The sequence below is a fragment of the Mustela putorius genome, unplaced genomic scaffold, assembly GCF_011764305.1.
Source record: "Mustela putorius furo isolate JIRA1106 unplaced genomic scaffold, ASM1176430v1.1 tig00000580_pilon_pilon_pilon, whole genome shotgun sequence".
NCBI lineage: Eukaryota > Metazoa > Chordata > Mammalia > Carnivora > Mustelidae > Mustela > Mustela putorius.
The window spans coordinates 16,204,220-16,227,313 of record NW_025421423.1 but is presented as its reverse complement, the minus strand read 5'-3'; the positions used below and the strand labels follow the sequence as shown (position 1 = coordinate 16,227,313).

Below are 23,094 nucleotides of genomic sequence, written 5' to 3'. Positions count from 1 at the left end.
CATTTAAATAATGGATTTTTTTTAATAAAGATTTTATTTATTTATTTGACAGAGACAGAGATCACAAGTAGACAGAGAGGCAGGCAGAGAGGCAGGCAGAGAGAGTAAGGAAAGCAGGCCCCCTGCCGAGCAGAGAGCCCGATGTGGGGCTCTATCCCAGGACCCTGAGATCATGACCTGAGCCGAAGACAGAGGCTTTAACCCACTGAGCCACCCAGGTGCCCCTGAATAATGGATTTTTCTTAAGAGTCACTGCTACCCTGGCTGAAATCTGGACTCCATCCCATCAAAGGGAGCTTACTGTAACCCAGAAACAAGGAAGAACAGAGTCTGTTACCCCAGATGTCAGCACTGATACCAAACAAAGGAATCGCTGACCCTCCAGCGAGGAGACTATGGACACAGACTGTCTGAGGACTCTTTCCTTGACTCTGTTCCCGCACAGGTCAAACCAAGCCAGGTGTCATTGGGAAGTGTGCTCAGAAAACATGGTGATCCAAACAAAGTGGCCTGCCTTTAGTAAGAATGACAAAGAACGAGAGAAAAGAAAAGAAGCCAGAGCTTTTTATAAGTATCCTAGGACAATCTTCAAACTAGCTAAGTCTTAAGACCTCTTGTCGGCTTTAATGTGTAAAGTGGATCTCCAAGCAATTCTAGCTAGATCCTCCTGGCTGCTAGGCCTTCCTTCTCCTGATGCCCATGACACAGGTGGTGCGGAAATGGCAGTTAGCAACAGTTACCTGTTCCTCTTCGCTCAGAACATTGGGAGGCTAATTCAAAGTGTTCATGAGTGCTTCTTCCCCTCAGTCCATTCTTCTCTACATGGTCTCATCTTTCCTTTCTGATGAACAATGTCCCAGGCTCCACTGAGAGGGAATCAAAGAGGTATCAGAGTTCAGTGGATGAGAGGAGCAAGGACCCAGGTTCTAAGCCCAGCCCCCTTTCCTTGCTGGCCTTTGATTGCTGGCAAATGACTTAATCAGGTCCTGTGGTGAAGGTTGTGGACCAACTCTACGGGTGCCGCTGATAATGTAATCATTGTAGATTTGTATATTCATTGAGAGAATTTTCAACAGGTGGTAGTAAAGTGTCTTTAAGGATGCTTTTTTTTTTTTTTCTAATTCACCAATTCCCAAGTGAGTTATTCTCAACCCTGGATTCTGAGCCTCAGTTTTCTAATCTATAAAATGGAAACAATCCACATTATCTATAGAGTTGGCCAGAGAACCAACTGAAATAGTGGGTATACACTGCCTTAAAGACTGTATTGTGGCATGCGGATTATACTGCCCTAAATTCTGTTAGTGATTGGAGGGATTGGTGTAAGAAAGGTGAAACAGGTTTCAGCCCACAAATGGTTTTCCTCCCTTTGAAAACAGAAGCAAAGGCCAGTGTTCAAATAGCAAACATCTTCTCATTCAAAATGATTTAAGGAGCGCCTCGGTGGCTCAGTGGGTTGGTTAAAGCTTCTGCCTTTGGCTGGGTCATGATCTCAGAGTCCTGGGGCCTTCTGTCTGCTCAGCAGGGAGCCTGCTTCCCCCTCTCTCTGCCTGTCTCTCTGCCTACTTGTGTCAAATATATAAATAAAATCTTTAAAAAGAAAAAGAGAGCACTAGTTTTTAAAAAATGATTCAAAAGGTAACTTTGTACTCACCAACAAAACTGAAAAGAACGTGCCAATTTTTGAGAGTTGCTTAACTAAGTGTGTAGTTGGATTGGTAATAGTTAGAATTTCTCTTCTGAGTCTTCAGAAAAAACAAGCAAATGAAAGCTCAGCCCAGACCCCTCCTCAGCCTCACTACTGACCACTGGAAATCGGGGTTGCCTGAGTGGACAGGTCCAAAAGAAGACCAAGGAGTTGAAAAAAAGTGTAATTTTTAGGTTAACCCACACAAGTCATTCTACAATGTAATGCACATTCGAGAAATAATTCTTTGCAGAAAAACAACCCACGTGACACCTCTCGGATTCCTCTCACTCTCAAGATTCAGCTAAGTATAGTTCAGTCTAGTAACACAAATGATGTCATAGAATTTTGATCTGGCTTGGGAGAGAGGAATGAGTAGACAGCAGTTTCAGCTTTCTAATTTGGTGTGTTTTGAGACAACATTAAAAAAGTTAACATTTAATCTGCCTCTTTTGTACAAACTGTACTTAGCAGAACCAAATAATTGATGAGGGATAAGTTTGTCTTATAAAAAACTATCGTGTTGGGGGGGCACCTGGGTGGCTCAGTTGGTTGACCAGACGACCTTGATTTGGGCTCAGGTCATGATCTCAGGGTGGTGAGATGGAGCCCCATGCTCTAAGCTCAGCCAGGAGTCAGCTTGGGATTCTCTCCCTCTCCTTCTGCCCCTCTCCCTGCTTGTGTGCTCTCCCTCTAAAATGAATAGATAAATCTTAACCAAAAAAAAAAAGATGTCAGGCCCAGTCCTGAGTTCCACTTGCGTCATAAGTTCCACTTACACTCATAAGAGTGTAAGAAGTTCACAGACTGCTATTCAGTGAAACTAGTGAAAATTATTTTAAAATATATGTTTATGCCTCTGAAAATGGCCCTAAGAGCACAGAGCAAATTGTTTAAGAAAATCTACAAAAGCTCGGTAGGAAGTGAGTCTATGCTATGTAACCCTAGAGCCATGCTCTCTCCGACCCCACCCCAATTTCAACGAGACAGAAACTACTCCAGATCACTGCTGCCCAAGAACATAGGGCTCCCTCCCCTGCTCCAAGGCAGAGGAGTGGTCTCCCCAGGAGGGACAGATGTCATCATACCTCATCCTGCCCGCCACTACTGGTGGCTGAGGCTAAGAGCTAGTGAGTACCACCAGTGGTCAGGGCTCTCTTCTTCCACCCAGCTCCCACTTATGGGAAGGAGACTTGACCCTATATCCAGATCTGGTGAGAATAATGGGCTCCAGCTGCCTTGACCAAAGCTCATGGGCCACAGGCCCGGGTCAAGGGCCTTTATTGCCCGCATCTAACCTACTGGATACATGAGAGCTCCATTATATTATTCTCTTGACTTTTAGGTAATTTTGAAAAAATTTTCTATATTAAAAACTTCAAGGACAGAAACAGGAAAAAAAAATCTTTCCAAAAACCAAATCCCGGGGCACCTGGGGGGCTCAGTGGGTTGAGCCTCTGCCTTCGGCTCGAGTTGTGGTCTCAGGGTCCTGGGATCGAGCCCTCATTGGGCTCTCTGCTCAGCAGGGAGCCTGCTTCCCTCTCTCTCTGCCTGCCTCTCTGCCTACTTGTGATCTCTCTCTATGCCAAATAAATAAATAAATCTTTAAAAAAAAAATCAAAAACAAAAACCAAATCCAAGGTCCACTGAGACTCTGAAATGTTGAGTCCTTATGAGCATCACTGAAACATTCCCACAGACTCAGTAATGTAGAAGCTGGAGCTTCAGACTCTTTCGGGCTAATAGAAATACCATTTGATAATGATCATTGGGTGCCAACCTCGAGAGAAGCCATTTCCAGAGAATGAGAGGAAAAGCTAGGAACACAGTACGGGTTCCCACAGGGCAAACTCATCTTTCCTTTTTTTTTTTTTTTTTTTTTTTTAATTTTTCAGTAATCTCTATGCAGAGCATGAGGCTTGAACTCACAACGTCGAGATCAAGAGCTGCATGCCCAATGGAAGGAGCTAGCCAGGTGTCCCAAAACTCATCTTCCTGTGACTAGAAACCTTTCAGGGCTCCAGAGGGGAGATAAAAGTGACCCAGAAAACACATCCACAGATACATCTCTCCCATCCTCCCAGGAACAGAACGAGCCTTTTCCTTAAGCAGTGGTGTTTAATCACTAAAATTTTTCTGCCCCTAATGAAAAAGAAACAACCTCAGTTTAAAAGCGGGGAGGCTTTTTCTCCCTCACTAATTTTAGAGGTAAGGAGAAGTGAAGGAAGAAAGCAGAGTCCCTACAATGAGGCCCTCATGAAGGCTCCCAGGAGCAGAAGTCCCTTCTCCTTTCCGTCTGTATGTCCAAGGTCTCTGTCCCCAGGATTTCAAGCATCTTTCTCTGGAATAAGGTTGTCCTCTGAGGTCTAGAAAGACTCTTCACTCTGTGACTCGGAGAGTTGGTCCTCCTCATCCTCATTATCAGTGGCCTGAAGAATCCTCAGGAGCTTGAGCTCAGGGTTCCACCTTCTAGATGTATCATCCAAGAGGTCCTCTGAGCTCCTGTCTTGGGATCCCAGCACAACCCACTCCTGAGCGCTGATGTCCTTGTTAGAGGGTTCTGTCTTGGATAACTCGGGATCTAAAAGAAGACCCAGCCATTAACTGCACCTGCAGCCCTCTCCCAACAGCGACAAATGGAGGACAGAGAAGGAAGGGCTACATGTCTTTAGGACCCTTCTGAGGGAATAGAATTATGGCGTCCAGGGTGGTGAACCATCCTTGTCAACACAGATTCAGCTCTCCCTGGCCTAAGTGACTTACTGAGGTTCCTCCACCCTAGTAACTTACCATCCTTACTGGGGAAGGAATCTAGATGATTCTCCAAGTATTCCATCTGGGGCCTCTTTGTGGAATCCTAAAATCCAATGGAGTAAGTGTAAGGAAACTTGAAACAAGACTTAAAGAAAGAAAAGATTTTCTAAGAGATGCTTCTCTTAGAAAAATTAACATCTACGACAGGACAAAATGCCACCTCCTGAGATGAAAGAGAAAAGGCTGTATCATAGATTCTCTGTCCTCCAGGCTGACCAGACAAAGCCAGAACCCATTTCCCCCCATTACCATCTGTCAACTGAAGGTAGATGGCCTCCAGATGTGGCCACCAACTATTCTTCTCAGTCCTGAATGCACATGCTGCTCCTTCTACCAAGAGATGGAGTCGGTTTCCTCTCCTCTTGAGTCTGGGCTGGACTTGGGATTTTTTAACCAATATAATGTGACAGAAATGACATTGTTTCAGTTCCAGCCCTCTCTCTCAAGGAAATGCTTCCATGAGATTACCACACTGTCAAGAACCCCAAGTGAGGCACAATGAAGAGACCTCATGAAAGAGAACTCAGACAATGTGGCTAACAGCCCCCCACCCCCAGCAGCCACCTGAAGGCAGCTGCATGAGTGACATCAAGCAACAGTAGAAAATCTGGCCACTCACCCTTCAGAATCCGAAGAACGACCCGCTACAGCGGTGTCAGCTTTGAGATGGTGTGCTATACAGTAACGGAGAACTGAAACCATTCGGAATGGCTCCAGTGCTCTTACCTTTCTCAAGGTGGGTTCTTCTGACTTTGTCTGCTGTGGCTGCTTTTTGTCACTTTCTTGGCTTGGTAGAGTTCTGTGACCTAGTGAGCACAAAGTCAATTCAGTTCTCTTCTTACTGGTACTTCATATCCCACCATTGGGCTTCTAGTTGAGCCCTAGCCTGCAAGTGACTCCACATCCAGGACAAGAGAGGTTAGAGGAGGTGAAAGGCAGTTGGGCCTCTGAGTTCTCTTTGTGACTCTGTTCACCTGGGACTGTGAACACATGTATCACAGAATTATAGATTAAGGTCAAGTGTATGTTAAAACACTTAGGAAAAACAAAACACAAAAAAAGACTTAGCATTTCTCCAAGAAACTGAAGGGGCAGATATCTGTACATCAGGGAACCAAAAGAAACTCTGACCCTACATTTTCAGTTAATGAAGACTTCTCTTACCTTCTGCAACCAACCCAAATGTCCCCATACTGACCTCTGAAAATGAAACCCCTTCCTTCCAAAAGCTCTGGTTCTCTGATTCTTCTGCATCGGCTGTTTCGCCAACTAGTCCCTAAATGCATTCATCCTCTCCTTTCTCAATTTCCTTTCTCTAAATGAACATCTTCCCGGGGTGCCTGGGTGGCTCAGGCAGTTAAGAGTCTGTCTTTGATGAAGGTCATGATCCGGGATCCTGGGATCTCCTGTGCTCTCTCTCTTGCTCTCAAATAAATCAATAAAATCTGATGAGGTAGCAGTAAGCAAGGTCCACTCTGAGTAGAGCCAAAGAAGCTCCTAAGGTTTTGGGGATTCTTTCTCCCCGCCTTTCTTTTTTTTTTCTGCACTCAAACTGAGCAACATCATGGACACATGGGGGGCTCAGTCAGTTAATGTCTGTCTTTAGCTCAGGTCATAATTCCAGGATCCTGGGATTGAGTCCCACATTGGGTTTCTTGCTCACTGAGAAGCCTGCTTCTCCCTCTGCCTGCTGCTCCCTCTGCTTGCCTGAGCTCTCTCTCTGACAAATAAATAAAATCTTAAACACAAACACACACACACACACACACACATACACACACACACACACACACACAACAAAACCTGAGCAACATCAGAGGGACCAGAATAAATATATCTGACATGGATGGAACTAGAGGGTATTATGCTGAGCAAAAAAAGTCAATCAGAGAAAGACAATTATCATATGATCTCTCCGATATGAGGAAGTTGAGAGGTAACATGGGCAGTTGGGGGGTAGGAAAGGAATAAATGAAACAAGATGGGATCAGGAGGAAGACAAACCATAAGAGACTCTTAATCTCACAAAATAAACTGTGGGTTTCTGGGGGGAAGGAGATAGGAGAGGGTGGCTGGGTTATGGACACTGTGGAGGGTATGTGCTATGGTGAGTGCTGTGAAGTGTGTTAGCCTGATGATTCACAGACCTGTACTGCTGGTGCTAATAATACATTATATGTTAATTTAAAAAATTTAAAAATTAAAAAGAAAAAGAATAAGTATATCCTTCAGCTCAGACACATGATAAAGATTCCAAAAAGGGGAGCTACCTATTCTGGTCTTCAGCATGAACACCCGAGGAAAAGGATTGCCTGTCAAGAAGTAGCCTCCTGCCTCCAGAAGGGATCTAGATACTGTGCTGATCTTAACCCGAGCCCCCAGGGACTAACTTGTGGCTGGGGTGGGGGTTGGGGGGCTGGACTCTTTTCTGCCTCATTGCTTGCTCTTCATTCTCAAACCACTCTGCCTTTCCTAAAGTAAGACCTGAGGAAAAATGACTCTGACTCCCGCTCACGGTCATCTCTCGAATGCCCACATGAAGCAGACATCTGGCCCAGCTTGCTTCCTTAGTAAATGTTTGATGGAGGATGATGCATTGTAGCCCAGGCAAGCCAGAACATTCCGAGAAGAATTCTGAATGCCTGATGAAGGCAGGTCTCAAAATGACGGACGTGTGCGGCTTTTCCTGCCCTCAGCTACATCCTGAGATCCCATTCCTCCCGAGCCTGTATTCTCCTTACCATAGCATGGGTCATACACCACGGTACCAGAATGTTTATGAAAAATGTCCTGACTCCCCAGATCACTCTTGGATTTCTTTTTAGCCTCCTGAAACCCACAAGAGAAGGAACCAAATTAGGATATTTGGAAGTGAAGAAAACATTTCAAAAAGAGTCTAAAAGAAGGAAGCTAGTGTCTGCAAGCAGACAGGAACTCTGGATCTAGAACTAGGCGGAGAACCAGGAGACTCGCGCCTCATCCACTCCTTCCCATTCAGGCTGCGCCCCCTGGACCCTTCCCAGCCAGACCTCCAGCCTCCCTCATGGCCTCTCTACCTGTCTCTTCGGCGGGGTTTTCACCTTCCTCTGCTGCTGCTTCTGCTGCCACTGCTGCTGCTTCTTGTGACCTGGTGACCAGAGCACCAGCTCGGTCCTCTTCTCCCTGACAGCGCCCACCCTCCCCAGGGGCTGCTTGCTGGGCCCTGCTCCACAGTGGTGACACCCTCTCTGACAGAATCAAGCCATCTGTGTTGGGGAAGGGAGGCTGTCTCCTGAACCCACGGTTTCCCGAGTCCTGCATGGGAGCCTGTATGACTCTGACCACAGACAACAAACTGAGACCCACACCAAGTATGAGAACTACGGGCTGACAGGACAGTAGCTGAGGACCTGGCAGCACCAGAAGACCTACCTTCTGTGTTCAGGTTGTGATATAATTTCTTTGAATGTTTAGGATATCTCAATGCTGGTCTCTGGAAGGGGAAAAAAAGAAAAAGAAGAAGAAGAGCTCTACTAAAGGTATTTCCTTTTCCCAAAACAAATCCCTCAAATGCAGGTACCCACGTAGCCAACCAGCACTGTCTGAGAACCAGGTGCACGCAGCCTTATAGCAGGGGCTCTGGAGAGAGGAAACGGAGCGGGGAACAAAGAGCAGGAGAATGAGAACATTCCTCAAACCTCTCCCTGCATGTTTGCTTTCACCTACAAATAGCCCAGCCCTTCCGTGGGGTCCAGCATGGAAGGGTAGAGAGAAAGAAGAAAGGGTTAAGCCCTCCAGACTCGAAGAGAATTGAGTTTGGAGTAACATCTAGACCTTTCTCTGAGGCTCCCTAGCTCTTACCTGCAGCGTGAGGCGGTGTACGGTTAAGAACATCTTAGCAGAAATGGCACTGTCGGGGCGACTCTTTTCCAGAGGAGCTTTCTTCTTCATCATGGCCAACTGTGTCCTCATCTCCAGAGAAGGCATGGTCTTCCCCTCATTAGGCAAGAGGCTGAAAGAGACAGACAGCCAGTCAACAACAGTTCCTCCTGGAGAGCGTGGCTGACGAAAAAGGGATGAAAAGGGCTCTAAATTTGAATAAATTTCCACTCCAGGCCTGAAAAGGCCTATGCCAACAGGTGCTCATTGGGTAACACCTTTCAATTTGCCAAGGACAGGTGTTCTTATCCCTATTTTGCAAACGGTGCATTAAAGCATTAAAGATGCTAGATTACCAAAATGCACAAAACCAGGAAGCTTCAATGTGAAGTCCAAAGGCTATCTCACACCAAGTCACATTTCCTCTTTTTTTTTTTTTTAAAGATTTTATTTATTTATTTGACAGAGAGGGAGAAAGAGAGCACAAGCAGGGGGAGGGGCAGAAGGGAGAGGGAGAAGCAGGCTCCCCACTGAGCAGGGAGCCCGATGCGGGGCTCAATTCCAGGACTCTGGGATCAAGACCTGAGTCCAAGGTAGATGCTTAACTGACTGCACCACCCAGGCACCCCCAAGCCACATTTCCCTCCTGCCTCCCACTTATCTAAAACTCACCTTAAAAAAAAGAGCATGGGGGCACCTAGCTGGCTCAGTCAGCGTAGTATGCAACTCTAGATATCAGAGTCATGAGTTCGAACCCCACATTGAGCATAGAGCTCACTTAAAAAGAAGGAGAGGCATCTGGGTGGCTCAGTGGGTTAAGCCTCTGTCTTCGGCTCAGGTCGTGATCCCAGGATCTGGGATCGAGCCCCACATCAGGCTCTCTGCTCAGAAGGGAGTCTGCTTCCCCCTCTCTCTCTGCCTGCTTCTCTGCCTGCTTGTGAACTCCTTCTCTTTCAAATAAATAAATAAAATCTTTAAAAAAGAAGAAGGAGAAGAGAGGAATAGCAGCTACCGGAGACCCAGTAAGAGAACAGATGTATTGTGTTTCTATAGTGCAGGGCCTAGCATGTGATAAGCACTTGGTAAATGGCAGTGATTACTGTCGCCACTGTACATTAGTAAGTCTAAGACCTCACTGAACAAGTGGGGGAGGGGGGAAGTTTTTCTCCCCTCCTTCGTCGGAAAGAGCATGCTACTTAGTGGCTTCTCTGCTTCAGAGAAGAGCAGGTACCCTTGCTCTCCCAATACGTACTCCTTCAGTAGATCCTGAGGTAGCATGTCAAATTGGTTCCAGAGAGGTACAGACTGTTGCTCAAGAAATTGTATGGGCGAGGGCGGAGGCACAATCATCCCTGGAGGCCCCAACTGTGTCTCTGTTTTCTGCTTTCTGGAGAGCCAACTATGTTTCTAGAAAGGAACAATGGAAATGAAGCACTCTCTTCAGTGCCACTCCTTCCCATCAACACCCCAGCTTCCCAAACATAACGGTGGCAGGCCAAACTCCCTGTTTCCAGACCCACTCCAGCAGCAATGCCTCCTTTGCTCTGAGAAGGCCGCCATATTTTCCTTCTCTGGCTCCTCACCCCATGGTTGAATTCAGATCAAACAGGCATTCATTCTTTGGGGTTTTTTTTCCCAAAAAGGTTATTAATTCATTCACTAAGCAAAGTGAACAAATATTTGTTGGCCAACTATGTGCCAGGCATAGGGTTAGCACTGGGGATTCAGCAATGAACAAGTGGACCAAGACACTCCTCTCATGAATGTAGCTACCTCCCAGCACTGTGACTTACCCAAGGTTACATTTACCCATAAATGGTGGCAGGAGAATGAGAAACCCAAGTCCACTATAAACCCTAGTCCAGGGGCGCTTGGGTGGCTCAGTGGATTGGGCCGTTGCCTTCGACTCAGGTCATGGTCTCGGTATCCTGGGATCGAGCCCCGCATCGGGCTCTCTGCTCGGCAGGGAGCCTGCTTCCCCTTCTCTCTCTGCCTGACTCTCTGCCTACTTGTGATCTCTCTCTCTCTCTGTCAAATAAATAAATAAATAAATCTTTAAATAAATAAATAAATAAATAAATAAACCCTAGTCCACTGAAGCTCTCTTTCTATCACATGGGGAATTTGTCAAAAATTCCTCCTGCATATCCAAGGGCTTCCTCCTAACTTTTCTACAGGGAGAAAGTAGGGAAGAGAAACCCTGGATAGAAAATGCTTTGGTAATTCCTTAAAAAGGGTTTCTCTTGCAAATGTTATTCATTTAAAAAGAATGGGGGAAGGTACCTGAAAGGAAAAACAAAACAAAATTCTACAGAGTAATCCCATAAAGGTTTGACCAAAACATGGAACTTACCGTTGTAGAGATCATTCTCCTCCTCATCCAGTCCTGGCTGCGAAGAACAGGCTTCTTCTCAGCTGGACTTGAAACAAGAGCAACCACAACTTATTCCAGACATCTCACACAGAAGCACCGAGGATATTTGTGAATGATGACCATGGAGAGGTCTCTCCTCTATCAAGTGCACAAAAACAGCTGTTTGGAAGCCTGGAGGAACCACCTGCCCAGAAGCTTCGAGAAACAAGGCCTGACCTCACATCTACATGAGGTTCCCTGCCATTCTCCCCTACAGTCCAGTAACTTGTTTTCATAGCATTAATCCATATTAGTAATTATATACTTCCAGGTGGTGATGTTTGTAAGGCCTGGATCCCCCCACACACTCTAGGTCAGGGAGCAAGTCTGGTTCTTCACTAGATTCTCACAGCTTAGCCCAGAGGAGGTGTTAAGTATTTTTTGCTCTATCATCTTCCTGGGTAAGAGGACTGGAGCTCTAGCTGTCCCCTTAGACCTTCAAAGCTCCCATGAGACACCATAGAAAATGAAAGCCACGGGCTAAGGATGATGACCAGAGAGCCAGAAAGAGTTCTGGTTTCTGATGACCTTGTGGAGCTGAGGTGCTAGCTGTGACCCACCCACGTCTGGGCTTTTTTTTTATTTACATGAAAGGAAGTAAACCTTTGGGAGCTTTTTTGTTTATATAATACATATACACACACATGCATATACGCAGAAGTGTATAAAATAAGGGGGCGCCTGGGTGGCTTAGATAGCTAAGTATCTGCCTTCGGCTTGAGTCATGATCCCAAGGTCCTGGGATCAAGTCCTGCATCAGGCTCCCTGCCCCTTGGGGAGCCTGCTTCTCCCTCTGCTTCTGCCTCTCTCTCTCTCTCTCTCCGTCTCTCATGAATGAATAAATAAAATCTTATAACTAAATAAAATAAGAAGAAATTCTTTTTTTTTTTTTTTAAGATTTTATTTATTTATTTGACAGAGAGAGATCACAGGTAGGTAGAGAGACTGGCAGAGAGAGAGAGAGAGAGAGCGGGAAGCAGGCTCCCTGCTGAGCAGAGAGCCCGACGCGGGACTCGATCCCAGGACCCTGAGATCATGACCCGAGCCGAAGGCAGCGGCCTAACCCACTGAGCCACCCAGGCGCCCCAAAATAAGAAGAAATTCTTAAATCACATCATATCTACATAGTCACTTAACAAGAATCCAAAAGCCTCAGCATTCACAGAAGAAAAACGAAACGCTTTCTTCCAGTGGTTCTCAGTAGGAGCAAGCCTCTGGGCCCTCACCAAATGCTCCTCCTGCTTTGTGCACAAGTTTTACACGCCATTCATCTTGTGCCACTGTTCTAGTCCTTGGGGCTGAGACCAAAGATTCAAGTGCTTCACTGAAAATGTTTTCAAGAGCTGGGGATAGCTAATAAGAGAAACTGAAAGGGGCTCCTGGGTAGCTCAGTATGTTAAGTGTCTGCCTTCAGCTCAGGTCATGATCTCAGGGTCCTGGGATCGAATGCCACATGGGGCTCCCTGCTCAGGAAAGAGTCTGCTTCTCCCTCTGCCTCTCTCCCTCCTCACTACTTGTGCCCTCTCTCACTATCTCAATCTCTCTCTCAAAAAAATAAAATCTGAAAGACAGACAGAGAGACTGGTAGGAAGCAACTGTTTCTTAGAGCTCACAAGTACACAGGCGCAACCTCGCATGCTATTTCCTGCCATGGAGGATTTGATATGGAGAAGCCCTGCTGCAGGAAGCACAAATTGCATTAACTCAAACCCCAGTGGAGCAAGAGGCAAATATAAGAGACCATGACCTTCTTCTCTAGTTGGCCTCCTATTACTTGCAATGAGGTGGCTAAAAAGGAGATCACAAATGGGACCCCCACACGGGGCAGGAGGGACTTGCAGAAGGCAAGGGTGGAAGGCCCCCAAGTTCTGGACACAATACTCACCTCATGTGCCTCTCTGGTTGTTCTGGGATCCAGATTACAACCATATTTCTAACATCTTGAGGGTTGGGAAGTTGTGTCTCATTCAAATTCAGCACTGAAAGCTAAGAGAAAGATGGAAAGCCTATGTATGGCTTGAAGGTACCAGTTCCTGATGGTATTCAGAACAGGCCTAAGAACTGAATTATCACGCTAATGAAAAAGACAAAAGGACATTTCTCATCCCCAGATTGTCTTCATAACAACTCCCCAAGAAACCAGACACGGAGAGGTACTCTGCAAGAGGGAGCATTTTAAGAGACTAGTGTCCCCTGCCTCCCTGTGACATTAGGGCAGCACTGAGGGACTCCCCACCCCATCCCCTGAAGGGGAGCTTGGGCTTTACCTAAGGGAACACTACTCATTCTGCCTCCTCCACTTCAAACACTTAGATCCCATGCAGATAACACAATACAATTTGGGAACAGGGAGGGAATTGGCAGGGACAGAAGCAAGTTTTCTGCTTTTACAGACTGTCTACAATTATAGGTGTCTACAGGAAAGTTAAAGTCACAACACTTCTCATGCTCAGTCATTTAAGATTTCAGAACAGTGGTGCTCAAGGAAACCTTATAGATTATCTAGTCCCTACCCATGGCAGGATATAGGGAAGGGGAAAAAATAACTAATAAAAATAGGGTTGTGGAGCACTTGAGTGGCTCAGTCAGTTAAGTGCTCGAATCTTGATTTTGGCTCAAGTCATGATCTCAGGGTTTTGGGATTGAGCCCTGCTTCAGGCTCCGAGTTCCTGACCTCAGCGGGAAGTCTGTTTGAGATTCTTTCTCTCTCCCTCTCCCTCTGCCTTCCTCCATGCTTATATGTTCACTCCCCTCCCCCAATAAATAAATACATTTTTTAAAAAATAGGGTTGCCCCATGAAAAGGAACTAATTGGCTTGGAGGAATAGGGGAGACTTCTTTGAATGGTAAATTACCCTTTTATGCTTTTTGAGTTTTGAGCCATGTACGTTCCAATAATGATCTTAAAACGAATTTAGTCTAAAGAGGCCAAAGGAGAGTGAGGAGAGTGATTTGTTCATTCGTCCATTCGGACACACCTACCCTCTCTCTGTCCCTTACACTCTCCACCACGTGACAGTGAAAGGTGAAGTATCTCTTAAAACAAATAAAAGGCATCCATAAGACTGCAAAGAAGCGTACATCTCCCTTTATTGTAGGTAAGTAGAAGGGTTTTTCTTTCTAAACTCTAACTTAGCTCAGCCTCTAACTAGCTATGTGCTTTAGCAAATCACTTCCTTATCCGGGCCCCAATTTTCTCCACTGCAAGACCTGTGAGACAGACCACAGTAATGTTCTTCAGTTGCAACTCCAACTAATTCATAGATCATAGAATCAAATTTTGTGAATTGTAGCCTATATTGCTTAAATGTAGAACAGAGGGGTACCAGGGCACCTGGGTGGCTCAGGCGGTTAAGTGTCTGACTCTTGATTTTGGCTCAGGTGATAATCTCAGGGTCATGAGATCAAGCCCCGCACTGGGCTCCATGCTGAGTGTGGAGCCTTCTTAGGATTCCTTCTCCCTTTCCTCTGTCCCTCCCCTGCTCACATGCACATACTCTCTGTCCTAAAAAAAAAAAAAAAAAAAAAAAAGGCAAAATAGAATAGGACAGAAAATGTAGAAAATATCAGAGTGCATTACTCATAATTAGGATAAAGATTGTTCTATGCTATTTTGTTGTAAAATGTATTTCTTACCGTAGGTCATAACTAAAAAGGCTGACAGTCATCAGAGTAGATGACCTGAAGGCCCACTTTCGGTGTCACATTCCAGCATTCTAATTTCCCCATATGATGACAGGGTTTACTTAGCAGCTGAACATGCTGTATGCAGAATATAGACAGAAAAGTCTTAACCTATGCTAAACAGGAACATATCAATCCCACTGCTATCGGGGATTTCTGGAAACAGTATAGCACGTAAAGACATTAGGACAGAGACTAGCATACACTTAAGGGCCCAATGTTAGAGAGTTACCATTATCCTTATTCAGATTATAGTCATCCTGAATGTTAAACAGAGGCAAATGTTTTATTCCCATCAGTAAAGAGGAAATGCTGAAGAAGTACCTTTTTTAATCTGTGATTTACTTTAGGAGATCTATCGGGATGGTCGATTAAATCTTTGTCAGGTAAGTCCTTCCGAGGCCTAAAAAATGAACATGACACTGAGACACAAAAGAGCTATGGGGATGGCAGTTAGTGCTACAAGGAAAAGCCTTCTGCTTATCCACAGAAAACCTGGGGCTTAATACTTTCCAAATGAATGTAGGATCTCCCCACTTGCTTAAGTTCTGCCTGTTTGTTCTGGAATAGCTCCCAAACAGACATTGCAGCACACTGCGAACACTTAACAACTATTTGTTGCACCAACCTGAATGCAGGGCCTGTGCCTCTCTCTCTCCAACTACAGACAGATATGTCACCACCAAGACAAGCTGACTGAGTACCTTCGCTGTAGACGTGCAGAGCATGTTAAATAAACCAAATGTAGTTATTTACATACAATGGAATATTTTTCAGCCTTAATGAGGAATTTAATTCTGATATACGCTCCAATACAGATGAAACTTGAAACCATAATGCTGAGTGAAATAAGCTAGCTAGACACAAAAGGACAACTATTGTATGATTCCACTTACAGGAGTTACCTAGAATGGGCAAATTCATACAGACAGAAAGTAGAAGAGACATTAAGAGGAGCTGAGGGAGGAGGGAATGGGGAGTCACTGTTCAATGGATATGGAGTTCCTGTTTGAAATGATGAAGAAGTTCTGGAAATGGATGGTGGGAATGGTTGCACAACACTGTAATGTGTTTAATGCCCCAGAACAGTATCCTTAAAAACAATGAAAATAGTCAATTTTACATTATGGAAAAAAACCTGTCTCCTTACATTTCATATCACTTGCTATTATATTTATTTTTTTAAAACCGTATTAAGTGTAGGAATAAATAAATATAGCAAAGAAATATAAGATAAAGATCCAACTCCTTAGCCTGATTTATATGCTTTTTACTCCAGCTCCCCAGACTCAGCTCTGACCACTCTCCCGTTCCTGCTTTATGTTCCATGCACAAGGAACTCTTCTCCTGGCACCTAAAGAACTTCCTCTTTCCTCCAGGCCTCGGCATATGCTCCTTCGATAGTCTAGAACTCTCCTCACAGCCACCTCCCACCTGCAAGTGCCCCTTCACCAGACTGCTCCCACTTCAGTACACAGGTTCATGTGCCATCGGCACTCAGGACAGTGGCCCGGGTGAGGACTCCATCCCATGTGCTTCCACACACCTGGGCCCCCCACCCTCCATGCTCATCACATGGGACAGTTCTCGGCCTCCCCAGCAAGGCTGAAAGCCCTTTGGGGGTAAAGACTATAATCTGTTTACCACAGAGCCCAGCAAATTGTTCCCCACCAAGACACATTTGTGAATTCAATGAGAGATGACATGAGTGAAGTGATGGTCTTGGCCTTCATAGGCCCTGACTGGGAGAAGCCACCTTCTTCCCGTGGTTCAAGTTCAGAGAACCAGAAAGTAGTCCTATCCTTTCCCATACTGTCTTTAGCCTAGCGGAAACCACCAAAGGCTGTTTACATCAAATGGGAGAAAAGGATCTGGTACAAGAGCCTCTAGGTGTGCCTTGCTTCCAAACCACGTGGGTTCCAACTGTTTCAAGTCTAAGTTTTCTGCAGATCCCTGTCCCTTAGCTTCTCATATCAATGCGGCTCTAACTGGATGCCTAGGCTTTGTAGGAGATTCAAAAGGAAACCACTGCTTCTGCCTTCAAGATCTTATGAATAGTTTTATACCTAAAAATAAAAGATAAGAAAATAGTGTGTGTGGACAACATGCTCAGACGACTTGCAGAGGCTGATGAAATACTCCCTGTGGTGGGCTGAACTGTGCCCCCCACATTCTTACATTGAATCCTACCCCCTCAATACCTCAGAATTTGGGGCACCTGGGTGGTGCAGTGGGTTAAAGCCTCTGCCTTCGGCTCAGGTCATGATCTCAGGGTTCTGGGATCGAGCCCTGCATCAGGCTCTCTGCTCAGCAGAGAGCCTGCTTCCCCCTCTCTCTCTGCCTGCCTCTCTGCCTACTTGTTATTTCTGTCTGTCAAATAAATAAATAAAATCTTAAAAAAAAAATACCTCAGAATTTGAGTCCCATTGTATTTGGAGATAGGGTCTTTAAGGAGGTAAAGAGGGTAAAATGAAGTCATAGAGACAGGCCCTAATCCAATATGACTGGTGTTCTTGTTAAAAAGAGGAAATTAAGGGATTAAGAATACACTTGTCATCATGAGCACTGAGTAATGTAGAGAATGGTTGAATCACTCTATCATATACCAGAAACTGATATTGCACTCTGTGTTAACTATTTCGGAATTAAAATTTTAAATTTTATTTTTTTATTTTTTATTAACATATAATATATTATTAGCCCCAGGGGTACAGGTCTGTGAATCACCAAGTTTATACACTTCACAGCACTCACCATAGCACATACCCTCCCCAACGTCCATAACCCAACCACCCTCTCCACACCCCCTCCCCCGGCAACCCTCAGGTTGTTTTGTGAGATTAAGAGTCTCTTATGGTTTGTCTCCCTCCCAATCCCATCTTGTTTCATTTAGTCCTTTTCTGCCCCCAAACTCCCCATGTTTCCTCTCAACTTCCTCACATCAGGGAGATCATTTGATAATTGTCTTTCTCTGACTGACTTATTTCACTAAGCATAATACTCTCTAGTTCCATCCACGTCGTCACAAATGGCAAGATTTCGTTTCTTTTGATGGCTGCATAGTATTCCATTGTGTATATATACCACATCTTCTTTATCCATTCATCTGTTGATGGACATCTAGGTTCTTTCCATAGTTCGGCTATTGTGGACATTGCTGCTATAAACATTCGGGTGCACATGCCCCTTCAGATCACTACATTTGTACCTTTAGGGTAAATACCCAGTAGTATGATTGCTGTAGCTCTATTTTCAACTTTTTGAGGAACCTCCATGCTGTTTTTCAGAGTGGCTGCACTAGCTTGCCTTCCCATCAACAGTGTAGGAGGGTTTAAAATTTAAAACTTTAAAAAAAAAGAAGGGGATGGGATGGTTAGGTGGCTCAGTCAGTTAAGCATCTGCCTTCCGCTCATATCATGATCCCAGGGTCCTGGGATGGAGTCCCACATTGGGCTCCCGGCTCAATGGGGAGCCTGCTTCTCCCTCTGTCTGCCATTCCCCCTGCTAGTGCGTGCGCGCTCACTCGCGCTCTCTCTCTCTGACATAAATGAATAAAATCTTTAAAAAAAAAAAAAGAGGAAGGGTATCTGGGTGGCTCAATTGGTTAAGTATCCATCCACCTTTGGATCAGGTCATGATCCCTGGGTCCTGGAATGGAGCCCCACATCAACTGGGCTCCCTGCTCAGAAAGGAGTCTGCCTCTCCCTCTGCCCTTCCCCCAACTCATGCTTCTCTCTCTCCCTCTCTCAAATAAGTGAATAAAATCTTAAAAAAAAAAAAGGTAAAAGAGGAAATTAGGACAAAGATACACAGAAGATAGACCATGTTAAGACACAGGGAGAAAATGGCCACCTACAAGCCAAGGAGAGAGGATTCAGAAGAAAACAACTCTATCAGCACTCTAATCTTGAACTTCCAGCCCCTAGACTGAAAAAATAAATTTGTGTTGTTTAAGCCATAGAGTTGAGGGTACTTTATTACAGTGACCCTAGCAAACTAATACACCCTTATTCTAACAACTCCTACAACACAACTAATGCTTTCCTTTTGCTCTAACTGAACCACTGTTTTTTTTTTTTTTAAAGATTTTATTTATTTATTTTACAGAGAGAGATCACAAGTAGGCAGAGAGGCAGGCAGAGAGAGAGAGAGGAGGAAGCAGGCTCCTGCTGAGCAGAGAGCCCGATGCGGGACTCGATCCCAGGACCCTGAGATCATGACCTGAGCCGAAGGCAGCGGCTTAACCCACTGAGCCACCCAGGCGCCCAGAACCACTGTTTTTTAATCCAGCTCTCTCAAAGTCTACTACATAGGTAAAGGAAGTCAACCCAGAATTTTGAGATAGGAGGCTCATAAAACAAGATTCCATGATTAATTTACCTGCCTTGGAGTTTGGAGTCAAACTTAGCACCTGGACATAGTAGAGCACGCGGTCTGGTGAAGGTAAATCCTGATAAATGATGATGAGCATGTCTCTTGGCCCAGAGGCAGGAATCTGCCATGTTTACAGTGGTGAGCACTGGAAGTTTGTCTGAGAAAACAGACCAGAAGAAAATACACAATCTGTCAAAAGGAAGCCAAACACAAGGAGTTCAAGAATCTTGTAAGGGAGAAGTAGGGCTGACTAATTCACCTTCATCATGCAGAGCTGTTTTGCACGGGGGGCCCAGGATTCGAGGGTGGCCCCTCTCAATCCGGCGGATCGTGGCCCAGCATTGTGGATGCTGGCAAACAGCCAGCTGGCATGTGGTTTCATCCCACTGGCTCTCCTCTGGCAAGTCCATAGCTATAAATTGTTTAGTACAAAAGCCATCTCGTAGCTTTCTAACCCTCTAAAGTAACAACCATACAATTAGAGTGTATTACACATCAGTCATGCAGTCCAGATCTTGATTTGAAATCAAAGCATAAAATATTTCTAGTGAACCCATATAAATAAATGATGGTCACAGGATAATTAAGAATTGGGTAACAAGCTACTCAGCCATTAAAAAGAATGAAATCTTGGGGCACCTGGGTGGCTCAGTGGGTTAAGCCTCAGGTCATGGTCTCAGGTCATGATCTCAGGGTCCTGGGATAGGCGCTCTGTTCGGCAAGAAGCCTGCTTCCCCCTCCCTCTCTGCCTGCCTCTCTGCCTACTTGTGATCTCTCTCTCTGTCAAATAAATGAATAAAATCTTTAAAAAGAATGAAATCTTGGCATTTGCAACATGGATGGAGCCAGGGGGTACAATGCTCAGTGAAATAAGTCAGTCAGAGGAAAGACAAATATAGGATTTCACTCTTGTTGCATTTAAGAAACAAAACAAACAAACAAACAAACAAACAAAAAAGATACAGGCCAGACTCTCAACTATAGAGAACAAACTGACAGTCACCAGAGAGGACGTGGGTGGGGGGAAGGGTGAAATAGGTGATGGGGTGAAGAATGTTTTTATTGTGGTGATCACCAAGAAATGTATAGAATTGTTGAATCACTAAGTTGTGCACCTGACACTACAATACTATATGTTGACCATATTATAATTAAAATCTTTTAAGAACTGGATAACAAGCAAGTATGAAAACATCTCAGCATGAAGTAGAATAGCAAGTTTTTGGAGCAGACTAACTTCATAAAGTCTCCTGCTTGGCCATTTAGTAGCCGAGTGACCAGGGTCTTAAGCAATCTGAGTTATAGGTTCCTTGCCTGCAAAATGAGGATAAGCCTATTTCACAGGATCATTACAAAGATTAGTTAATGGGAGCCCCTGAGTGGCTCAGGGGGTTAAAGCCTCTGCTTTTGGCTCCGGTCATGATCCCAGGATCCTGGGATGGAGCCCCACATCAGGCTCTCTACTTGGCAGGGAGCCTGCTTCCTCCTCTTTGTCTGTCTGCCTCTCCACCTACTTGTGATCTCTGTCAAATAAATAAATAAAATCTTTAAAAAGAAAACCAAACAAAGATTAATGAATATTAAAAGGTCTGGCATATAGTTCAAAATAAGTATTAGCACCATTTTCCTTTTCCCCTTCATTAATCATTAGGGAGAACATACTACCATCTCCAAATCAGAACTTATGTAATCACAGCATTTAAGATGGCTTTAGATAGCTCACGCCTTTGGAAAACATACTTCATTTTTCAATACACTCCAATTCTCACACAGGCAGCTAAAATACCCACCAGAAATGAATGGCTTTGCTCCAACAGTAGATCAGTAGACTTACGCTGACATTAGAGGCCTCTGGCTTTTCATCTACTGGCTGTATGGTCGCAGGCAAGTGATATCCCCTCTCTCAGCTCGTTTCCACAAATAAAGAGGGGACAGGAAATCCCTAAGTAGAATTGTAGAAGCATTAAGAGAAATAATGTACTTTTATGTATAAAATATGGTAGGGGTGGGATGCCTGGATGGCTCAGTGGGTTAAAGCCTCTGCCTTCGACTCAGGTTGTGGTCCCAGAGTCCTGGGATCGAGCCCCGTGTCCGGCTCTCTGCTCGGTGGGGAGCCTGCTTCCCCCCCCACCCCACCCCCCGCCTACTTGTGATCTCTGTCAAATAAATAAATAAAATCTTTTAAAAAATGATAGGGGCTCAATAGTATCATCTTTGTCTCCCTAGAAATAGTTTAGGCAATCCCTACCACCTGCTCCTTAATGCAATTATTACAAAGTTGGGAGGGGAGAAAAGATAAAAGATGGACATCAGATTCCCTTTTTAAGGACAGTATCCATTTCTTCTTCCTTTTATTCAACACATTTATTGACTACCACATATGAGATGCGACCTGTTGCAGGCATAGAGAACAGTAATGACCAAAGTAAGTCCCTTTTCTAAACAGCTTATAAATTAGACCAGAGATAACAAACTACTGGTATGGCACCACACCTACCCTGTGACTTGTTTTGTTTGGCCTGCATTTTCAGCTCTTTTTTTTAAAGTGGAAATAGTCCATGTTCAGATTTCTGGTTCTTCTTAAAGATAAAAATATTTGACAATGCAGGGGTCCCAATTCCAACTAGACAGCAATTGGATAGAGGGGAGTCTCTCCTGGTATCTTTTTTTTTTTAATTTTATTTATTTATTTGACAGAGAGAGAGATCACAAGTAGGCAGAGAGGCAGGCAGAGAGAGAGGGAAGCAGGCTGAGCAAAGAGCCCATGCAGGGCTTGATCCCAGGACCCTGAGATCATGACCTGAGCTGAAGGCAGAGGCTTAACACACTGCCACCCAGGTGCCCTCTCCTGGTATCTTTAAACCAGACCTGTTTTCTCCAGATGGAGAGTTCCCCCCAAACCCTATAGTCGCTAACTAATGCAGTTTCAGTTGCCGTTTATCACCGTGTTTGCTTTTGTTTTTCTCCTAATAGGGAAGAATTTGTACTCATGTCTCCTGTCAAAAGCTGGAAAATTGGGATGTCTGATTGGCTCAAATGGTAAAGCTTGTGACCTTGTTCTCTGGTCATGAATTCCAGCCCTACCTTGCCTGTAGAACTACTCAAAATAAGTAAATACTTAAAAAAAAAAAAAAAAAAAGGGCAGGAAGTTGGCGCTGGAGTGCCTCGGGTCATGCGCCCACGATCCTGGGATACAGCGCCACGTGGGGTTCCCTGCTCCACAGGAAGCCTGCTTCTCCCTCTCCCACTCTGCCTGCTTGTGTTCTCTCTCTCTCTCTCCGTGTGTCTCTCTCTGTCAAATAAATAAACAAAAATCTTAAATAATAAAAATAAAAAGCAGGAAAGTTAAGGGTGATAAGAGACAGCATGTTTCAAGAAAAAAAGCATTCATGCTCAGTGGGATAGAGGACAATTTCTACCCACATACATGAAAATGATACAGCTGCAAAGCCACTGAAAAACCATGCTAATGCTTTTGACTGAGATGTATGATGCATTAAGCCAAAGAACTAAAAAACAATTTTAACAGGGTTTGCTTTTTAATGGAATGCAATGTCGCGTTATCCTTACAACCGGCTGCTTGCTGCCCTTTCGCTACCTGACCAGCCCGAACTGAGGCCCGAGGTCTAGTCATGCCCATTCCTGTCACCAGCATTAGCGCTGTACTGGCAAAGGCGTCTGCGTTAACCATTCTAGGCGACAATTATCCTTAATGCGACTATTACGAAGTTGGGAGGTGTGAAAAGATTAAACATGGACGTCAGTTCCCGCAGAACTGAAAAAAGATACCCGCTTCGTTCCAGAAGAGTGAAGTTAAAGAGTTCGGCCTCGGCGGGCAGCGCCAGCAAGGACCACGCCAAACCGCCGGAAAGCCAAACCCACTAGGAAAACGAGACCCCCTCGGGTCGCCTGAGAGACGTGGTGGGATCCCGCCCCTGCTCTACGTTGGAAGGAGCTCCGCCCTGTCCGCTCAGTCCACGCCTTCGTCTCCCACGCTAGCAGCCAGGCAAGGGCCGTTGCCAGGCAGCGGCGCAGAGCACTGTGGGGAAGGGACGGAAGCTCCAGTGAGCCATACTTGAGCTGCTACGACGTCTCCAGACGTGGTGAAGGCAAGAAGCGAGGAAACGAGCTTGGGAAGGGACGCTCGCTGGGTCCCCGTGGGATCGGACGGAAGCCCGGGAGGGCCAAAACCGTTGCGACGTGGAAAGTTTGGATGCATGGGCGACTCGAGGCGGAGGCGGGGCTGGGAGAAGAAGACGGCTGT

At 45.2% G+C, this 23,094-nt stretch overlaps 1 protein-coding gene across 9 annotated transcripts; it reads right to left on the bottom strand.

The window, feature by feature from the left end:
* Nucleotides 1–255: 255 nt before the first annotated feature.
* CUNH9orf43 (chromosome unknown C9orf43 homolog) lies at nucleotides 256–23,035 on the bottom strand. Of its 9 annotated transcripts, none has more exons than XM_013053883.2 (16): nucleotides 22,620–22,803; nucleotides 20,621–20,772; nucleotides 19,090–19,288; nucleotides 18,837–18,987; nucleotides 14,781–14,859; nucleotides 12,658–12,758; nucleotides 10,713–10,779; nucleotides 9,612–9,766; nucleotides 8,342–8,492; nucleotides 7,913–7,973; nucleotides 7,558–7,628; nucleotides 7,243–7,330; nucleotides 5,228–5,307; nucleotides 4,751–4,874; nucleotides 4,478–4,544; nucleotides 256–866 (listed from the first exon to the last, which is right to left on the bottom strand). In XM_013053883.2, the coding sequence occupies exons 3-15, from the start codon at nucleotides 19,238–19,240 to the stop codon at nucleotides 4,483–4,485; spliced, it is 1,341 nt and encodes a 446-aa protein (XP_012909337.1). In that variant the 5' UTR covers nucleotides 19,241–19,288; nucleotides 20,621–20,772; nucleotides 22,620–22,803; the 3' UTR covers nucleotides 256–866; nucleotides 4,478–4,482. The 9 variants fall into 9 exon arrangements, 8 of the variants coding, with proteins under 8 accessions (XP_012909337.1, XP_044937686.1, XP_012909335.1 ...); XM_013053882.2 differs by lacking the exon at nucleotides 256–866 and adding an exon at nucleotides 4,127–4,268; XM_045081751.1 differs by lacking the exon at nucleotides 4,751–4,874 and having other exon boundaries at nucleotides 257–866.
* Nucleotides 23,036–23,094: the final 59 nt, after the last annotated feature.